Source organism: Alosa pseudoharengus, unplaced genomic scaffold (genome assembly GCF_046254945.1).
Source record: "Alosa pseudoharengus isolate Yale_2024_CS ecotype anadromous, Long Island Sound unplaced genomic scaffold, YU_APseudo_1.1 YU_APseudo_1.1_scf_16, whole genome shotgun sequence".
Classification (NCBI taxonomy): domain Eukaryota; kingdom Metazoa; phylum Chordata; class Actinopteri; order Clupeiformes; family Clupeidae; genus Alosa; species Alosa pseudoharengus.
The window spans coordinates 38,384,438-38,404,820 of record NW_027468630.1 but is presented as its reverse complement, the minus strand read 5'-3'; the positions used below and the strand labels follow the sequence as shown (position 1 = coordinate 38,404,820).

Sequence of the window (20,383 nt, the reverse complement as noted above, 5' to 3'; positions counted from 1 at the left end):
TATACTGACTTTGCACACCTTCACTCCTCAGCACTCTCAAACATTTCCCAACTCTGAACTCACACTATACTGACTTTGCACTCATTCACTACTCAGCACTCATGACCCCCCCCCCCCCCACACACACACACCTAGAAGACTTTTAGCACTTTTACATCCCTATCCCTATGCTACAGACCTTTTATTTATTTTCTTATTTCATCACACGTCAAAACACACACACACACACGCACACTCTCTCACACACACACACACACACACACACATATCTGACTTTCTCCAACTTTTGCACATCTCCATAGAACTTTTTATTTATTATTTTTGATTTCTCCTCCATCTACCCATGTCCTTGATTGCCTAGCCTTTCTGCCCCCCCCACCCTCCGCCCCACCCCCATCCCCAACACACACACAAAAAAACACACACACTTACATCATCACTGTCATCACCTCACATACATACAGCACACTGCTTGCTACAGTAAGCCTCCTCTACATACTTGCTGCACACTGCCCCCCCCCCCCCTCCCTACATACACAGCACATTGTCTTCAGGATCTTCTCCAACACACATCCTCTACATACTTACAGCATACTGCCCCCACCTACCCACACACACACACACACACTACACACACACACACACACACACACAGTCACTGCTCCACTCCCCTCCCGCCCACACACACATCTTCACTGTCATCACTCACATACATCATACATACAGTACTCTGCTTGCAATAGTAAGTCCCTTCACCATACTTGCAGTACACTGCCCCCCCCCCCCCAATACACAGCACATTGTCTCATGAGGAAGCTTCTCCAACACACATATTGCACACTGCCCTCTCCCCACATACACAGCACACTATCCCATCTCCCCTGTCATCCCCCCAACACACACACCAAGACCCCTGGCAGTTGGGTTATCCCCTTGAGCCGTGGATCTGCCCAAGGTTTCTTCCTTGGTAAGGGAGTTTTTCCTTGCCCCTGTTGCTCTTGGGTGCTCCTTGTTGGTGCCCCCCCCCAATCCCAATCCTCCCCCACCTTTCTTATGCAGCCCTTGCCACTTAATCTACTAAACCCCTCTTCTACCCCCCCCCCCCCATTAATGCACAAATAGGCTGACACCAGACATAATTTCACTGCATTTCTTACTTCCAGTAACTATATGCATGTGACAATAAACTTCCTTGTATCCTTGTAATTTGAAAATTGAGATATTTGGAATCGTTGGATTATGCCTAGTTCAACGCACCCTATATGACGTCAATTTCCACCATATTGGGGCAGCCGTGGCCTACTGGTTAGCGTCTCGGACCTGTAATCGCTCACTGCTCCCCGAGCGCTGATGTTGCAGGCAGCTCACTGCGCTGGGCTTAGTGTGTGCTTCACCTCACTGTGTGTTCATTGTGTGCTGAGTGTGTTTCTCTAATCCACGGATTGGGATAAATGCAGAGACCAAATTTCCCTCATGGGATCAAAAGAGTTTATATACTTATACTATTGGACTATCTGCCATATTGGATTTTATTGAAAGTGAAGTGAGGTCGCTGTGAGATCGCAAATGTTCTCTGATTTTCACGAAACTTGGCACAGATGATCTTCAGACGAAGCCTCACAAAAGATACCTATAAGCGTTTCGATATTCAAAAGCGTTCACTCAATACAGCCAATTTGGTAGCAAAGCCGCCAAACAGGAAGTGAGCTCATATCTCAGCAAATGTTTGATGTATGAAGTCCAAACTTGGTAAGGGGACTTGGTACCTGATTGTGAGGATGCACTAGGAAATTTGCATCATTTGGCCTCTAGGGGGTGCGGTAATACAGAAAGTGAAGTCATATCTCAGCAACACTTTGATGTATGAAGTCCAAACTTGGTACAGAGACCTGATGGCTGATTGTGAGATCGCACAAGGACATTGGTGTGATTTGGCCTATAGGGGCGCTGTAACAAAGTAAATGAGCTGATATCTCAGCCATTCTTTATCCAATTGGCATGAAGGTAGCTGTGAGTGTTTTCTTATGCCATGGTATTGCCATTCCTGCTAGTGTACTGCTAGGCCCCCACATTGCTACTTGCAGCTATAGTTATATTGATTTGCATTTCATTATTATTTACGTATTGGCTTATTGCAAGAATTGTATTGCACCCTCTTACTGGTGACTTTGAATATGTGAATATGTGTATGTACCCCCCCCCCCCCCCCCTTATTGTAAGAACTACTTAACATGTATGATGTAATTCAAATTAATGAATTTTATCAAAATGTTGCATTGAGCTATGTTTACTCATGTTTGCAGTGTTTGTCGTCTCTGGAGAAATTGTGCACGGCGTGTGCTTCGCACTCAGCAGCAAATGACCTGGTTGGCAGCTTCAGGTTCCTCCAGATATGATGGGCACATTCTCCTGCGCACTCTCTATGAAGAACTGGAGGTAAGAACAAGCTATCAGGCCAAGTAATGAAATTATAAACTAGAGGCACCGCATAGTGTTACATAGTATGACAGCCGCATGGTGTTGTCACCTGATTCACAAAGAAAATATCCTGTTCTCTCCATGTCCTCCATGCTATTCCTGCAACCCCTTATTATGAACAAGTCACGCTTCCCATGTCCTCCCCATCCCCTACTCCTATAACTCTTATTATGACCGCCGCACAGCAAAACGGCAGTCATATATCCCCTCATATCAAATTGAAGCAACAGACTGCATACATTAAGGACCAGTCAGAGGGTGCTTGTCTTTCTCTTCAGGGGTGCCTGGATTGTTTAAGGACTCATGCTCTGATATTGATGAATTGATGGATGTTATCAGTAGTTGGGTGGATACTGTCATTCCAACTAAGACCTTGAAAGTTTACCCCAACAGTAAACCATGGGTTACCAAGTCTCAGAGGTCTTTTGAATTAGAAACACAGCTCAAAATGAACAACCTAGGTACAGCCTAGTATGTACAGCATAGTAACACTATACTAGGGCTTAAGGAAAGGGGAAAGAGGAAGTTAGAATTTAACAGCATACCTGACCCAGTACTGGCAGAGGATCTTAACAGGTCCTATGTCAGATTCGACACGTATGACTTCAGTAACAGACATTCTGAACTCAAGAAGAGTCCCTAGTTTTAATGAGCATAGTGTTGTTGGGTGTTTCAAACACTGCAGTCCAACGAAAAGCCCTGGCCCAGATAACATCAGTGGCTGCACACTAAAAGTGTGTGCTGAACAATTAGCCTTGAAGCCTATCTTCCATCACATATTCAGTTTGTCACTCTTCCTGCAGAGGGTGCCATCTCTATGGAAGCAGTCTGTAGTGGTGCCTGTTGCTAAGGTCAGTCGGCCCCAAATCCTAAACGATTTCAGGCCGGTTGCCCTTTCATCTCTTATTGCAAAATCCTTAGTAGTGTTGTCACGATAATAAAATTATGACTTCGATACGATACCTGCCATAAATATCTCGATGCTCGATACTGAAACGATACCACGGTGAAATCCTAAAATATCTGGAAAAGAAAGGACGCAGACCTCCTTCAAGTGTATTGGGTCATTTGTGTTGAATTTGGTGCACTTTTGTAGTGTGCAGATCAATTCTGGGTTCTAAACTTCCTACATAATTATTATTTTTTATAGTCAGTAAAATAGTAATTTGTGTGTGATTACGGTAAGTCCTTTATTGTTTGTTATAGTTAATTTACATTGTGTCGTTTTGGCAATAAAGTACCTTTAAATAGCCAAAGTAGGCTAGATCAAGGTCAGTGTTGAAATTACTGCATGCAAATCACTGAATGCTATGCAGAGGGGCCTAATTTTAGGCCATCTGATGTAGGCTACCCTAGACCTTCCCGTGTTTATGGGATTTCTTTGACAGTTGCAAAGGGTACCAGTGTACAAGTACGATGTTCCAACCAGGTCTTCGTCAGATAGGCTTACACCATTAGGCTACCTGTTGCAATATATCTGTGTACATTACGTATATTTCTTTGCTAACATTATTTGCTACCACGTAACAATAAGCCGCTAGGACTCGACACGCTTCAGTGGTATTATGTGCTGTGGGCTTTAATTAGCGCATATCAGGTAGCCTATCCTACATCTGGGCAATAATTATTGAACAAATTGCAGTCTGCATGCCATATGACAAACATTACTGACCGAATATTAAATAGATCGATTGCAAGTTATGGTAATGTTATACTAGTAATGTTATACTAGCGTGAACATTGCGTTTTCATCACATTAGCATATGATCAGTCGTTATCTCTCGTCAAAATAAACTGATGAAGGAAGGTTTGCTTTATCCAAGAAAACCATACTCGTTTCAGTTAGGCTAGACTAAAACTAAAGAGATGAACTTGGCACTAATCATGTAGTGGTGTTTTCTATAGCCTATTTGTTAACCTGTCGTTCTTTGAACTCTTTAAAAATGTTGGGATATGTCTGCGAGGTGCTTAGCCAAGTTCTATGCGTAGCCTATTGCTTTTGAATGACTCTGAAACATATTTTACAAACGGGCCTCTGTGTACCTGATGGCTTGCCTTCACTATCCGTGATGTATCCGAAATAGTTCCAGGATTCACTTTGTTTTATCCACAAGCCGAGGACTGTCGGCAAAGAACTATGTTGACGTTGGCTGCGCACTCACTCACTCAGCGCTGCCTGCTTGACACGCCCACTTGCTTAGATGTGTGCAAGGAGCATGGAGAGTGGGAGCAGTCCACACAGACGCAGATCGTTATTATTTTAATGAAGTATCGATTCTAAAAATGACGGAAATCGTATTGTTTTTTGCGTGAAGGCATTGTTGCAAGGTTGCATGATGCAAGGTTGCTCTTTGTAGAATCTTTGTAGATCTTTGTAGAAAAGGAGACCGATGGCTTCTAAGACCCCATATGGAAAGATGCATATTATTTCAATGAAGTTTTATCACTGAAAACGATTAAGCTATTTCTGAAAACTTTGGCCAAAGTTCAGATGCTGGAAAACTCATGGTTTCACTTTCATCAAGGGAAAACAGCTTGTTACATTGTGACATGTTGTTCCCTCATTTGTTTGAAATCTCTGATTGACCACCTGTTCGAGGGATTTGCGACAGCCTAATAGCCTACCCTGCTACGTATCTCTTAGATTTCACTAACGAGTGTAGGAGATATTGATGGCACAATAACTTTTACAAAAGACCAGAAGACAATGTTTTTGGCATTTGTGTCGAAGAAGGATGGTGTCGTGGAAAAACTGGTCCACTTCAGAATCCAATTAGCAATTAATCCCTTAATTTACTAATTAGCACTCTGGAACAAGGCGTCCGAAGGAGACAATGCAGACAGGAGATCTCTGAAAACTGTTGATCTTTATTCACCGTATTGCAGTGACAGTCCAGCCTAAACGATGTCCAGACCAGGTGTCAAGCAATAGGATGAGGTGAGATGTCATCAGCTGGCGCCCCCCGATGAGATCTGACTAAAAGGTGGCTGTGGCCTATCTTTTATACTCCTTAACCTTAGAGTTGGTCCCTCTCCTCTCGCCACTCTCGAAAGACACCTGTTGGCCAATCAGCATCCACCAGGATTACGAATATTGGTGGAACCCATTGTCCCATCATGCATAAAAATATATGCAAAACTGTCTGATTCTGGGTCTTTCTGGTTCTATCCAGTTGTAAGGGTGTAAGCAGGGTGTAAGCAGGGTGTAAGCAGGGCTTCTTATCTTGCTACCTGTTACTTGGCCTTGCTGTTATCACCAGCTATACATTATCCTCTCGCTCTTGACCATCTAATGAGAGACCTAGTGTCACTGTATCCCTAGTGTCACTGGAGCAGTATCAGACTCATATTCTGACTAGAATTTGAGTATGACAACATCAGGCTAGGACCCCATCCGAAGGGTGCACAATAAATTTGGAGTACCAGGGGGTACTAGATTTACCAGGGGGTACTAGATTTACCGGAAATGAGCTCATATCTCAGCAACGCTTTCGCATATCGAAACCAAACTTGGTACATGGACTTCACCCCATCCTGAGGACGCACAATTACATTAATACACAGGATTAGATGTTAAAATCCCTTGTGCCAAAATCCAAGGTAAAAACACATTCAGAAGCCCCTGCTCAAGTTTAACTTTAAAAAGCACACTACCCACAAATCTGCCAACAAATGGTCACAAACACAAGACAAATGGCCCATCCAACAGCAGTATATAGTATGCGGCATGTCATTGGGGTTATCAAGTGGGCACCCTCATTCACCGATGTTTCGTTAAGTTAGGCCCACGACACCTCATGAAGGCTTAACAGTGAAACCAACGTCCTGGAGACACTCCCCTCCATGCTGCCACCATATTACCACATTGAAATATCCAATACCCAAAATACTCTTAACTAGCCCAGGCATGGTCAAGGTTGGCTAGGTTGGTCCGTCCCGTTGATGTGGACTGAACCATAACCATAAAAACCCTGGCCAACCAACCATCAACCTAGGCACTGCCCATCACAAACACAAAACAAATTAGCCAGTTAGCTTAGCCAGTTAGCTTAGGCCCCATCACAAACACAAAACAAATTAGCCAGTTAGCTTACGCCCCATGTTGCCACCACATTACCACAATAAACAAATACCCTTAACCAACCTAGGCATGGTCTAGGTTGGCTAGGTAGGTCCGTCCCGTTGATGCATCACAAACACAAAAGAAATGAGCCAGTTAGCTTTTACCTTAGTTTGCGCCCTAGGAAGGGTAACTTCTCCTTACCCACAACCAATAAATGTAGTGTCTCTTGACCACTAGGGGGGCGCTATAATCACATGAAGTAGGTTCATATCTCCGCAACGCTTTCATGTTTCGAAACCGAATTTTGTACATGGACTACTTTCACATATAGAAACCAAACTTAGTATATGGACTTGACACTATCCTGAGAACACACAAACAATTTGTTGACCTTCGACCACTAGGGGATGCTATAGTTACAGGAAATGAGCTCATATCTTAGCAATGGTTTCACGTATCGAAACAAAATTTGGTTCATGGACTCGGGACCTCATCCTGAGGACACAATAAATTTAGTGACCGTTGACCACATGGGGCGCTATAATTAACAACACTTTCTCGTATCGACACCAAACTTGGGGTGTGAGAGTTAGGGAAATTAGCTTATATCTCAGCAAGGCTTTCATATATTGAAACCAAACTAGGTATGTGTATTGGGGGCGGGGGGGGGTATGTGTGTGTGTGTGTGTGGGGGGGGGGGGTAATGGGCTGTGTGGGGAGGAGGTTTATCTGTGCGTGTGTGTGTGTGTGGGGGGGGGGGGGCAAACTCGGTCATTTGGGGCCATCCCCAAACGGTTCACACATAGGAGCATGGAATTGTCCAAAATCTCTTGGTATGCTGAAGCATTCAGAGTTTCACTGGAACTAAGGAGCCAAGCCCAGCTTGGGGATAGCCCCTTCCTGTTTCAACATTACTGTGCACCAGTGCACAAGGCAAGATCCGTAAAGACATGGGTGACAGAGTTTGGTGTGGATAAACTTGACTGGCCTGCACAGAATCCTGACCTCAACCCAATAGAACATCTTTGGGATGAATTAGAGCAGAGACTGAGAGCCAGGCCTTCTCGTCCTAAATCAGTGTGACGCCTCACAAATGCTCTTCAGGAAGAATGCCCTTACAGAAATTTCAGGATTCTGGCAAAGCTGCCGCAAATTTGCGGCAACGTCATATTTTCACATGCAAATTTGCAGCAATGTCATTGTGCACATTAGGTTTGTCACCAGAAGTTCACTGGAAGTTTGCCATTATTGGCTAAGTGTGATGGCAAATCACTGTTGGACACATTTGCCACTAGTGGCAAACTTCTCATTGTTGCCAGAACTTTGCTGGAAGTTTGCCTCTGGCGGCCAACACTGGCATACTTCTGGCAATATTTTCTAGTGAAATCACCCACAAGTTTGCTGCAAATCTGCCGCAAACATTTAATTTTTGTAAGGGTGGTCAAAAATTCCCATTAACACACTGCTAAACCTTGTGGAAAGCCTTCCCACAAGAGTTGAAGCTGTTATAGCTGCAAAGGGTGGATCGACGTCATATTAAACCCTATGGATTAAGAGTGGGCCCACTTAAGTTCAAATGCTAGTCAAGGCAGGTGACCCAATACTTTTGGCAATATAGTGTATGAGGAAGGAGACAGAAAACATCTCGACACTCAGTGTTTTTACTGTGGTTGCGTAAAGAAAATAATGGGAATAAATGCCTGTATGAACTCCCAACATCATAGCAACCTCATTTTCTTAGTAGGCAATGTGGCAATCTAAAAGCTAAACAACACTTAGACACATTTGTCATAAATCAGTCATGCATTCATGAAAACAGCCTTCAACAAATAAAATCCTTATGTTATACCATCGATAATCAACAGTATCCTCACGTCAGTATGGACTACAACAGTCATTCATATTAGATATTTTAGCTAATAGGTTAGCTAAGAAGCTAAGCAACTTGGCTACAAACAACTGTAAATTGTGATACATATTTTGACAAAATAACAGGTTTATTTGACAACACAATACTGATTAGGTGTACTTGACAGAACATGAGGTGTCATTAAGCACGGAAGCAACATTTATTGAGACAATGTGTCAAGGACATGTCACAAGGAAACTTTTCTGGTGCTACCTACCTGTAGCTAGTTTCTGTAACAATACAGGCTACATCGTTAAAATAAAAAATATCTCAAAGAGTCAGTCCTAATAGTTGTCTAATCTTGGTTTACCCTCATAACCCCCCAAAAAGGCTGAAAATAATGACAGTTTATTGAAGACTACTGTAAATACTAGCTATTATTTATCAAAAAATGAACACTAACATTATGCTACGATACATACGCACATGGTGTAATTACTGGTAAAATAACTTTTAAAAAACTATTTTGAAGACACAACCTGGATAACTAGTAACAATAAGATAAAAAAGACTTTATTTTACCTTAGTTGATTTTTCCTTAGTATGTCCTTCAGACGATGTGAAGATGAAGGATGTATAATGTTTTCCAGCTCTACCCTCTAGTATATCAGCGTAAAGCGTAAAACATTTATGAGGAAGATTTGATAAATAAAATAGGTTGGGGTATGGTGGAGATATTAGACTGGGCGTCATCGGTACTGGAGTACAGAAATTAGAATGGGCCGTCTGCAAAGGGTTAACAAAATACTGTATATAAACTTTATATGAATTCCAAAATATATTAAATAGAAACATGGAATATAACCTTGCCTTTCATGAGCCTTTCATGAGCTGTAAGTCGTAATCATCAAGATTACATTTAAAAATGGCTTGAAATATTCCACTTTATATCTAATGAATATAGAATATAGTGCTGGGCGGTATGACCAAAAATTTATATCACGGTATTTTTCAAAATTCTTACGGTTTCACGGTATATGACGGTATTTTTTTTTCATGCATAATCAGATGTTCACAGCATTTTCTACAGGTTGAAAGAGAAATTGCTGCAGTAGGCCTACTTTGTAAACAGCATCATTTTCTGGGGCCATGCAAAACTGCATTACCACTAGTGTGTAGTTATTCTACATCATGACAGTAAAATAGACCATCCTTAGTCAAAGAGCCACTTATGATTCTAATGAAGAATCTAATCAGAATGCAAAGACAATTGCAGTCAAAATACTTTACCGTGCAAATTTCACAAACATCTTGTATAAAACCAATACAAAAAGTAGTGCAACTTGCAATAATTATACTTTTTTGAAAATGATACAATTTAAAATAAAAGCTCTCTGCTAATATGCTTACTCTGTCAAATAGGCCTATCAGAAACATTCCTTATTGTTATTGTGTGGTTTACATGACGTTAGTGGTAGGCTAACATTAACTTCATGTGGATGTCTTGTTGCCATGAGCTTCGGTTCGGTTCGCTAGGCAAAACATTAACAAAAATGTTCGTTTTGGTGCACTGATGACAGTCAGGATCATTTCTAACTAGCCAGCTAGTATTGCTCAGTGCATGTCTATAACATTTACTTGCTTGCTACCTGGATAATTTCAGCGAATATTCTTAAGGTGAGATGAATGATAAGATCATTAAACTTTACTGTGTTCGGTGGGTTGCTAAGTAACGACATCACCTACTAGCCAGCTAGTTACAGCTGTTGAACAATCTCAATAGAATTTTCGTGACGGTAAATCCCTTTCAATGCAGTATCCCTTAACGTTTTTCCTTAACTAAAGAAACAATTTAAGGTATTCTGTGCAACACCCTTAAATAAACCCCTTACCTAAGGAGAAATTAAGCCTTAAGGGTCATACTTCAGGAGAAAAACTGAAGGTGTTTTGTGTTTACCCTCACTATGCCTCGCAGTGGCACCATGCGTGCGTGTGAAAAAATTCCCGTCTGAAACATTGTCGCGCGGCGCAGCGTTCCAAACGTTGTGTAATCAAATACACCGGTATGGCGGTATATTAAAAATTCATATAATAACGAAAATATACACCGGTAAACGGTGTGAACCGGTATACCGCCCAGTACTAATAGAATATATGAAAGATTCACAGATTTCGCTTTGAAAGATTCAATTAGAGGGAAAAATGAACTTTTCCACAATATTCTAATTTCTTGAGACCCACCTGTATATTGAATTAATGGTATCTTGCTATCAAATGATGGTTTTGAACAGTCTTATAGGATAATGTTGACACTACGGTATGATGTTAGCATAAGCAAAAACGTTAAACTAGCTTACAGAAGCTATATCAGGCTAACAGTAGAAAGTAATTGACAACCATGACCATGATAATTGATAATGTAAAATGAATGTGCACCTTGAGCAAATTATAAAAATTCTTTCAAAATGTTTTACATTTTTGAATTGCATCGAATCGCATCGCATCATACTGAATCGTTGTTTTTTTATGAATTAGGGGCATCCGTGGCCTACTGGTTGGGGAATCCGACTTGTGACCGAAGGGTGGCAGGTTCGATCCCTGACTGGTAGGAAAAATGTGGGTGGTGTGAGTGATTGAACAGCGCTCTCCCACATCCACGGATGAGGTGCCCTTGAGCAAGGCACCTAACCACCAACTGCTCCCCTGGCGCCAGGATTAAGGTTGCCCACTGCTCCGGGTGTGTATGTGTGCTCCTAATGTGCTCACTGCTCTGAGGGTGTGTGTTGGCGTGTTTGAATGGGTGTACACTGTGTGTGAGTGTGTTGTACACTACCCCCGGATGGGTAAAATACAGAGAACAGATTCCTTGTATATTACAGGGTTCGTACGGGTGCTTGAAATCCTTGAAAATGCTTGAATTTTAATGTTGCGTTTTCAAGGTTTGAAAAGTACTTGCATTTCGGATGAAGTGCTTGAAAATGCTTAAAATTGTAAGTGTATTTCTTTTGACACAAATAGCTATCTGACGGAATAGTTAGCTTAGCATATTAGATGCAGAAAGTCGGAGAGTTTAAAATTAAAACTTCTCCGCCATGGTCCTCGCTTGCACCAGCGTGTGTGACTGATCTTCCCAGTCTATGGATCTGCCAGTCTGTTTTAATGCGTGACAACGCCCCCCTGCACACAGTTGGACATGACCATCAACATGAAGTGAGGTTGCCGTTTTAATGAGCGTTGGTTAGAAAACAGCTATTTCGGACTGCTGAACAGAAATCATGTAGGGTCATGATGCATTGCTAGCTAGGTCGCCATTAAAGCTAACATATTATTGAATAGGCTACTTAGCTCCAATCATTGGAAGACAAGGAGAAAGTTAGTTTGAAAAGGGAGACGAAACTTTATGGTATGTGAATGCAAAACCGCACCAGTCATGTGCGTCATCAGGCCGTTACCATGGAGGTCACCTTTCTTTATTTAAATTTCGTTGTATTTATTGACTAAAAATAGCAATTATCCTTGCATCAACGCACCGTTTTGACACTTAAAATGTCCCACGGCACACTAACATCCTGTGTGAAGAAAAAATAAACATACCATAGCCTAAAATTTCAAATAATACACAGATATGGCCTTATTATGGCTTCAATGCAAGACCTGCTCAATAAAACAAGCACCCTCTGTTTCATTTGTAGGTGACTATATCTAATTTAATTGTTGTTATGAACTGGATATGTGATGATTCTGTGAATACTGGATATGGGGCCCCCGTTGTACAATGCCTGCATACCACAAATAGTGCAATCATACAATCAATGAGAGCATGTGGTTATAAATTCTTTGATGCAACAGTTGCTTTTCTGGACCAGTGAGTGACATTTGGGTAATTTTCTGCGGCACACCTGATGTGCCCCGGCACAGTGGTTGAAAAACACTGTCCTAACTAACGAACGCAACACACTGTCTCACGCAGCTCAAATAAACTTCAATACCCGCAAATCCATTGTTCAAAATAAATAATCGTCAGACCTGAACAAAGGCTGACTTCAAGGCCTACTCAAAATGTTATGCTGAAATTCAGTGGAGTTGCAGCTAGCTAACCTGCACTGAAAATTAGATATCAGAGTCTTGACCAATAGTAGCATGTAGATAGTAGCCTAGATAGTAGATAATAGTAGATATTTATATGGATATTATCTAAGCATGATATTGATTATTGGTCAGTTATTTACACAGGAGAAGGGAAATCAGACAGAAAGGTGGAAATGAGGAGAAAGAGTTAGGAGAAGAGAGGGAAATAATAGGCAAAGGGCCCTCACAAGTGAGTGAGAGTCAAGATGTGACACTCAGGGCCAGATGTACGAACATTTGTAGCGTTATCAGCGTCTTGGACAAACCACAGAACGCTGTCAGACCCAAGTTTCCGTCGTATTCATCAAACTAGTGTAAACTGCGCCTTTCTCTGTCTTTCTCTGCCCATAAACGCAATTTACGAACGTCCACAACTGAATGGCAGAGCCTATACAAGCGCAGTTGAATGAAGTTAACTGATGACAACATTAAAAATAATCAAACGTTTAGCGATCATGAAATTATACCATACATGATAAGATGTCAACAAGCAGGGAGATAATGAAGATCAGTAGTTTTACTCAAAGTACTTGTGCACGTAGGCTATGGAAAATTGGTCAAATCTAGCAAGTAGGAAAGTTTAAGTGAATGACGTGAAAGTGAAAGTAAGACATTCAAAAGGCCAATGAAAGTTACTGTAAGGTTGCTTTTGATGGTACAAATACTTACAAAACTGGTGCTCTAAATAGCGATTCTGTTGTCTTTGAAAGGTTCTCTTATTGACGCATTGAACTGTAATTTGGATTAACACCTGGTTTTTCAAGGCGGAAGTACTTAGGCGCAGAATAGACGTGCGCTTTCAGGAGCAGTCTTTGTACATACCGCGGAATACATAATTAAGCGCTCTTTATGCTTCCCCTCCCATCTTTTTACGCTAAACTCCCACTTTCTCCTGGGTCCTCCCATGAATGCATATGCATGACACGAAAAATGAAATTTGCCATGTTCAGCTCCCGCGACAGGCATTTTGTACATACCTCGCAATGATTTTACACGCACGTTGCGAAACAAATGCGCCTGAAGTGGGCGCAAACACGTTAGTACATCTGGCCCTCACTGTGTCAGAAGGTACAAGCTCTGCAGCCTATGACCCTGCAATTTATAAATGCAACATTCACTACTCTGATGAGAAGCAGACCATTCTTAATTAAAGGTGGAGCAGAGATCAGTAGAAATATCCTCAAAACCAATTGGAGAAAAGGCCCTTGAAATATATAGGTGCATCTAAACAAGTAGGATACTGTGGAAAAGTGTGTTGGTTTAAATTATAAACAAAACATGTTATAAACTGAACAAATGTTTCTACGTCATACGCCAAAATGATCATGATACCCTTTACATTACAGCCCTCTATGGTTAAGTCTTTCATAGGCATATATAGGCTACTTTGCTCTTTTATAAATGTACCATATGCCTAATAGGCTGTATTTCTAAGTGTGATTTATGCTATAATGTATAAATTATATTTATGTCAATTTATCTATTAGTTCCGCAATATTCACCATAAGTCATCATTTAAGGGGCGAGGTGCAACATTTATATCAACACCCCTGACCTCAGTATTTGAATCCTGGCTACGGCCTTGGTCATGTCTCAAACTTCAGCTCAGTTTTGTGGTTTAATACTTATAGGCCCTACAAGTGGAAAGGACATTAAAACACCATGCATATGCATATCGTGCCGTTTGGCAAGAAGTTAGATTTATCCAATTACTGTATATGACAACTCAGTCATCTTCACGTCCAGAGGCGCACCTTGTCAACAGGCAAACCAAGCAACTGCTTGGAGCCCCGAGCCGCTAGGGGGCCCCCGACCTGGTCTCAGCGCGTTTGCTGGTGGGTCAAGCGAGAATTTCGTCCATAGAGATTGAATTATGTATTTTGCGTGCTCCTGCCCTGTTGTACAAACAGTACGTGCATACTGTATGTAGGCCCTATGCTATGGCCTTATGAACAGCGGATCTGTGTTCAAAAAAGTTCAAAGAATCCGCACATATTTAGGGAACTGTGGTAAACGTCAATCGAGGGTGCAGTGATGACAGATCAACATCGGATTTTGGCATTTAGCCTACTCAATGAAGTTATAGTAGGCTAATGTTAATTGGCAGAAAGATTGAACATGGTTTGCTACATCTATACGACAGTAAACTTCAGCTAGCTAGCGGCAGTTACAACTAGTTAAGCAAGAGATGGTTAACGCTATGTTTGTATTAGGGCTGTCAGCCATAACATGTTAATCGCGATGCAGTAAGGACCAAGCATACGCGTTTTGTTAGAACCCGATTGATGCAAAGTGCGTCAAAAAACACATCCTTTCTTCTTTGTTACATTGCTCCGAAACTGTTCATTGCAACGAGATAAAACTTTTATTGCGTGACAGAGCAGAAGTGGGGCTTTCCAACGAGACTACGTCTATGTCTGTACGATCAAGTATGAAAATAAAAGAAAATCATGAAATTAAATCAAATTGCATCATATTTACAGTCTATACTTGTCTGCGTTCACCTGCTCACCCATTACTCTCGTTTGAATTACTCGCAAACCCGTGATCGCATAGATATGGCAAGCATATCAGATGAAAGAGGAGACACAGGGCTATACATTGGTAGCCTACCATGAATATCGATCCTTTTGGCTTATAAAAACAGACGAAGTAACTGAAAAATAATAACGTCATGTACACAAACCAACGCTGCACACCCATTACTCTTGTTTGAATTACTCGCGGACCCGTAATCGGATAGATATGCCACGCACGTCAGATGAAAGAGGGGAGACAGAGCTATCATTTGATATCAAGTACATCCTTCTGGGTTATAAAACAGACGAAGTGACAGCAAAATAATAACTTCATATAGCTGGACTTGCCCCTCGTTTACGAATTTTTGTCTGTTTTTGGGGCAAAGCATGTTTATAATCCAACGCTATCGTGTGTTTCTCTATGGCAAAGCATGTTCATAATCTGGTTTTGAAATCCTAGCAAATTCCTGCATGACATCCAATTCAAGGCTCACATTGCATCCTAATTTGTTCAACAAAGAAACCCCTTTTTTTCTATGCTTTTTGTATTTTTATTATTTAACATAATAACCTAATGGTGATATAACATAATGGTGATAACACTTGTCGGTAGGGCCCCCTTGGAATTTTTGCTTGGGGCCCCCCCGGGTCCTAAGTTCCCCGCTACCGGGGAACATAGGACCCTTTTTTGAAAAAAAGGGTCCTATGTTCCCCGCTGCTTCCAAGTAGACTGCAGCCGCACGGCAAGGCGCGGGTTGGTAAAGTGCTGTCGCACGTGTTTGAGCTCCGAGTCGCCTCTTCTTGGAGGAAGAGCAAGCAAGCACGTTCACTAATGAACATTTCTTGACGAAGCTGGCCTATCTTAGCGATATATTTGAGTTAAATGTCCAGTTACAAGGCAAAGACAAGCACCTCACCTAGCAAATAAGATTCCTGCATTCACCAAAAAAACTTGAGTAGGACAGGCACCTCGATCGCGACAGTATTATGCCTTTGAGATTTCTGAGCGAAATCGCTGAAACGTCTGATTGGGAGGCACTCTTGTGATCCCATGTATTAAACAGTAGGCCTACATCACATCCCTGCAAAGTTTATTTCAAAAATATTTCCCAACCAGCAGTGCTCAGTATGACTGGATTATGGATCCATTTAATGCAGCATGTTGGCATTTCATTGAATATATTGTACAATGCTGTATAATGGCCAATGCTTCCTAATATGTTGCTGGAAAACAGAAATATGTGTGTTATGTAGGCTATTTATTTATTATTATATCTGCAGCAGCAGCTGATTTTAACTCTGTTGAAGAGGATATATTTAGAACTTGTCATTATTTCAATAAATTTGAAAATTTTAAGCTTGACCTACCACTTTCTTAGAGCGATGAGGGACAGGTGGGGCTCGAGAATGCCCCCTCAAAGTGGGGAATGAAAGAAAAAGTTTGAGAACCACTGATCTAGTTTGTTAACTACCACAGTCACGAGTTAGGTCGCGATAGTCTGTCATTTTTAAAAAGTGGGTCCCCAGAAAAGAAGTTTGAGAAACACTGTTAAATCTAGCCGAGTCTGCATGGCTTCAGTCCCAAGCTTGTCATTGTCTTTGCACTTGGCATGTCATTGTTGATTCTTACTGTACAAGAGGTAAGGGAGGTGATCTATAGCCTTTGGTTGAGCTGTCGGAAGAATTTTAATGGAACAAAGAGATATCAAACTATACTGGGCTGTAGACCCAAAGGGACATTTTTGGATTATTGACGAGTCAGACCAAAGGGGCTTCGGAGCAACGCGCAGTCCCCCCTGCAGCGTGCCAGCGAACGGAAAAATGAACAAAACAAACCAATTAAATATCAACTTAAAAAGGCATGTAGTTGTAGCGCGTTTCTTCTGTGAGAGGTGCAGCTCATGTACGTTGCTGTCCTCAATTTAGTGCTGAAGCGGACAATGCGAAGTTACCTAGAATGTTAACTTTGAACTCGTTATATTCAGTAAAGAAGCACAAGTAAAACCATTGTAGGGCTATGTTATAAAAAATGTTCTTCATCTATTCTTTTACTCCGCTATACTCAACGTGGAAGTTAGGAAAATCGCCCTTCTAGCTTGTGTCAATATTGCACCGTGCGCGTATGTGTGGTCTAGGCTACCTGGTGTGCTACGGCAAGCAACATTGATAGAAAAATACACTTTGCTACCGTTTGTGCACGAAATGTGCACTCGCAAGCATATCTCATGCAATTTCCGTGGTCAGATACAAGGTGGATGTTCCATAGGACCCTTTTCTACAAAAAGGGATCTATGTTCCCCGGTCCCATACAAATAGCGGGGAACATAGGACCCGGGGAACATAGGACCCGGGGAACATAGGTACGCTCCCGGCCCCCACAGACTCTAGAATCGCCTCTGTTCACGTCACCCAACGTCACATCTCCACATTGCTAGCCTACTATTTTATTTATTTATTTAATGTTTTTTTTTTTGGTATATTGACTCTGCCAATTAGATAACAAGCAAAGTCTACTTCCAGACAGGTGACACATTTTTAAGTTTTCCTTTAATTTCTTTTCCTGCTATTAAGAAACACAATTTTGTCTGTTAAAACCATCTCTAAATGATAAAAAAGTAAAAATCATTTTTAGTTAGTATATTCGTGTAATATGTCATTTGCCACCACTGTAAAGTGCTGGAAAAGCTTGAAAATTAACCTTGAAAGTGCTTGAAAAGTGTTTAAATTTGATCTTGGAATAGGTGTACGAACCCTAATATTAGGGGTGTCACGATTTCGATTTTATATCGAAATCTATCGAAATTACATCTCAATCTCGAACTTCGAACTCAAAAGTAGAATCGATGATGCAGCCACACCCCCAATGTCACGTCCAGCATGTATGCCAAGACGCACAAACGCACACGCATGTGCTGAACTGCGGCATAAAATATACACATCAACCTACTGATATTGAAGCCCCTCTTGCTACTCTGAAATCACCGGTGTGGAAGTATTTTGTAGTTCATTCACGTCAATTAACACTAACTTAGCCTACTCAACTTAGCAAGTGAAAAGACGATCTAGTTACAAATGACTTTAAGGCTTAAAATGCACATTGATAAGTACATATTCCCTGAACACTAACCTTGGGTCTCTTCAGAGTGTGCTGAAACAATCAAGCCTAAGCCTAATCAAGACAAGTTTAGCCTAATGTTTGTTCTGTTTACATTACAACATCGCGGTTGGAACGGTTTCAAAATAAAAGCCCCCCGAAACAGAAAAGGCCAAAAAAAAAGTAAGTAGCATATCAGGAATGCATTAATAGTAATATTTTTAAAAAGATCGAAATTCGAACCGAATCGTGGCTTTAAAATCGATAATTAAATCGAATCGAGGATTTGGAGAATCGTGACACCTCTATTGTATATGCAAGAATACTTGGCCAATAAACCTGATTTTTACATTTACATGAACATGTATCTTTTCTTGTATCGAACTGTGCCCATCTATCTAGATGCAAATTGGATCGTCTTACATGGGCAGGGTTTTCCGCAGCACTTTGCAGTCAAGGCGGCCGCCTTGGCAAAACAAGCCTGCCGCCTTAACTACGTCGTCAAAAAAAAAAAAAAAAACGTGTTACTTTGTCCTGATTTCTCCCTTTCATTCCAAACCATGATCAACGCCAATCTCCCTTCTCTGCAGAACACATTAAAAAGTAAGAAGAAACGTGTTATGAATCGAAAAATAATCAGATTTTATAATCTTTACATATGTGATATGCCTCCGAATCAGAGCTAGTGAGCGGAGCTGAGCTAGCCTGGCTAGCGCCACCACTTCTCAATGAGACGTGGTCTGGGAACCAAACATTAATTTTCTCGTATTTGAAAAAAATGCCCAGATCCGTTTATTGGGTGCCACGGATGTATATCAAATGCGTCTGTGCATAGCTCATCATCGTCTTGCTTTCCGCCTTGTTCTGTGATTGGTCCCCTATCTCAGGCGAAAATTTGCTCCATGGTCTCCAGGCTGCCTTAGCAGCGTGAATCAAATCGCGCGCAAGGCAGCATGGGAACACCCAGGCTAGAGCTGAGCGGTGCAAATATCGACATCAAATAGCGAACAGCTGCGTCTAGATTTCTAGGCTAGCGAACAGCCACAGCTCCATTTAATTGTCAGGTGTGATGAAATGCGTTCATATTTCCATTTTTATGTCATAAACGTTGCAGGCCTATGGAAAGGTTTAGTGGCAGGGTTGTCCAATGATCAAGTTGTTGCTTCAATTTGTGTTTTAATTTATGCAACGCACCGATGCTGGGTTCATCCGTTTGGCGCAAGTTTCAAATGTTTAGCCGACTGCGTGATTTGTCATTTTCGTTCTTTTGGCAATTAATCCTGACTGGTCCCTTTAGTTAACGTTGCCAAGCTTGTTTGTTGTTGCACTATCAGTGCTGCAGTCTTTTAAAATAAATGTTCTGAGTGAAATATATTGCCGTTGCTCTTAGTTCTTTGGTACCGGGGAGCTAGATTGACCTGACGCGAATTTGACCGGAGAAGCGGCCGAGTAAACAGCCACCTGCTCTCAGCACAGTGTTGACTTGCGCGTCTAACCGGACGCGCAAGACTGACAATAGACGGGCCTAGGCCCGTCCAGGCCGGTCCGTGCCTACGCGTATGCTTTCTAAATTATTTAGCTAACTCCATCCCCATCAACGAACTTAGGCTATATGGCCAATATCTTTGAAATGTAACGGTCTTGGTTTTATTAGGAAGACAGTTGGGCATACCTCAGACTCGTAGTGTGAGCGGTATGGTATGTGAGCGGAACAGAGCGGCCACTCCGACCTCTAAATTAAAAAGCGCTCCGCGCTCAAATTCCATCCATATTACACATGGGCGGACTGGCCATCTGGCATACCGGGCATTTTCCCGGTGGGCCGACGCACCTTTTGGGCCGATAGAATAGGCTATATATAATTTAATCATTTTGGCCAAGGATCGGCCCAAAGGAAGGACAACAAGCGGCCCATTGGTTACATTTCCATATTGACACTCGAATAATCCTATAACAGCTCACGTCAGGCCCACCCCTCGCATTTTGGCTCAGAGCCAGGATTTTGTGAGCGCATCAAAAGTTAATTAAAGTTGCCTACACGAAATTGCGGCGGGTGCGTAGTGACAATAGTGCAAAAGTAACACCAATGTAGAAGCTTCAAAAATACAATATTGCAAGTAGGCTAGCATGTCAGCAACATGTTGAAGTTCGTTGAGTTTGAACGAGGATGTAAGCAAGCATAGGCTAATGAGCAAGGGATAGTGAGCAGGTGGTGGAGCCTAGTTGAGGCTACATGATAAGAACTCAGTGGT

At 41.7% G+C, this 20,383-nt stretch overlaps 1 protein-coding gene across 1 annotated transcript in view; it reads left to right on the top strand.

Moving 5' to 3' along the window:
• fbxo22 (F-box protein 22) overlaps positions 1–20,383 on the top strand; it is a 72,093-nt gene that overhangs the window by 17,201 nt on the left and 34,509 nt on the right. Inside the window, exon 2 of the mRNA XM_076287954.1 lies at positions 2,304–2,436. Within this exon, the coding sequence (XP_076144069.1) occupies positions 2,304–2,436 (133 nt within the window). The remainder of the gene's footprint in view (positions 1–2,303; positions 2,437–20,383) is intronic.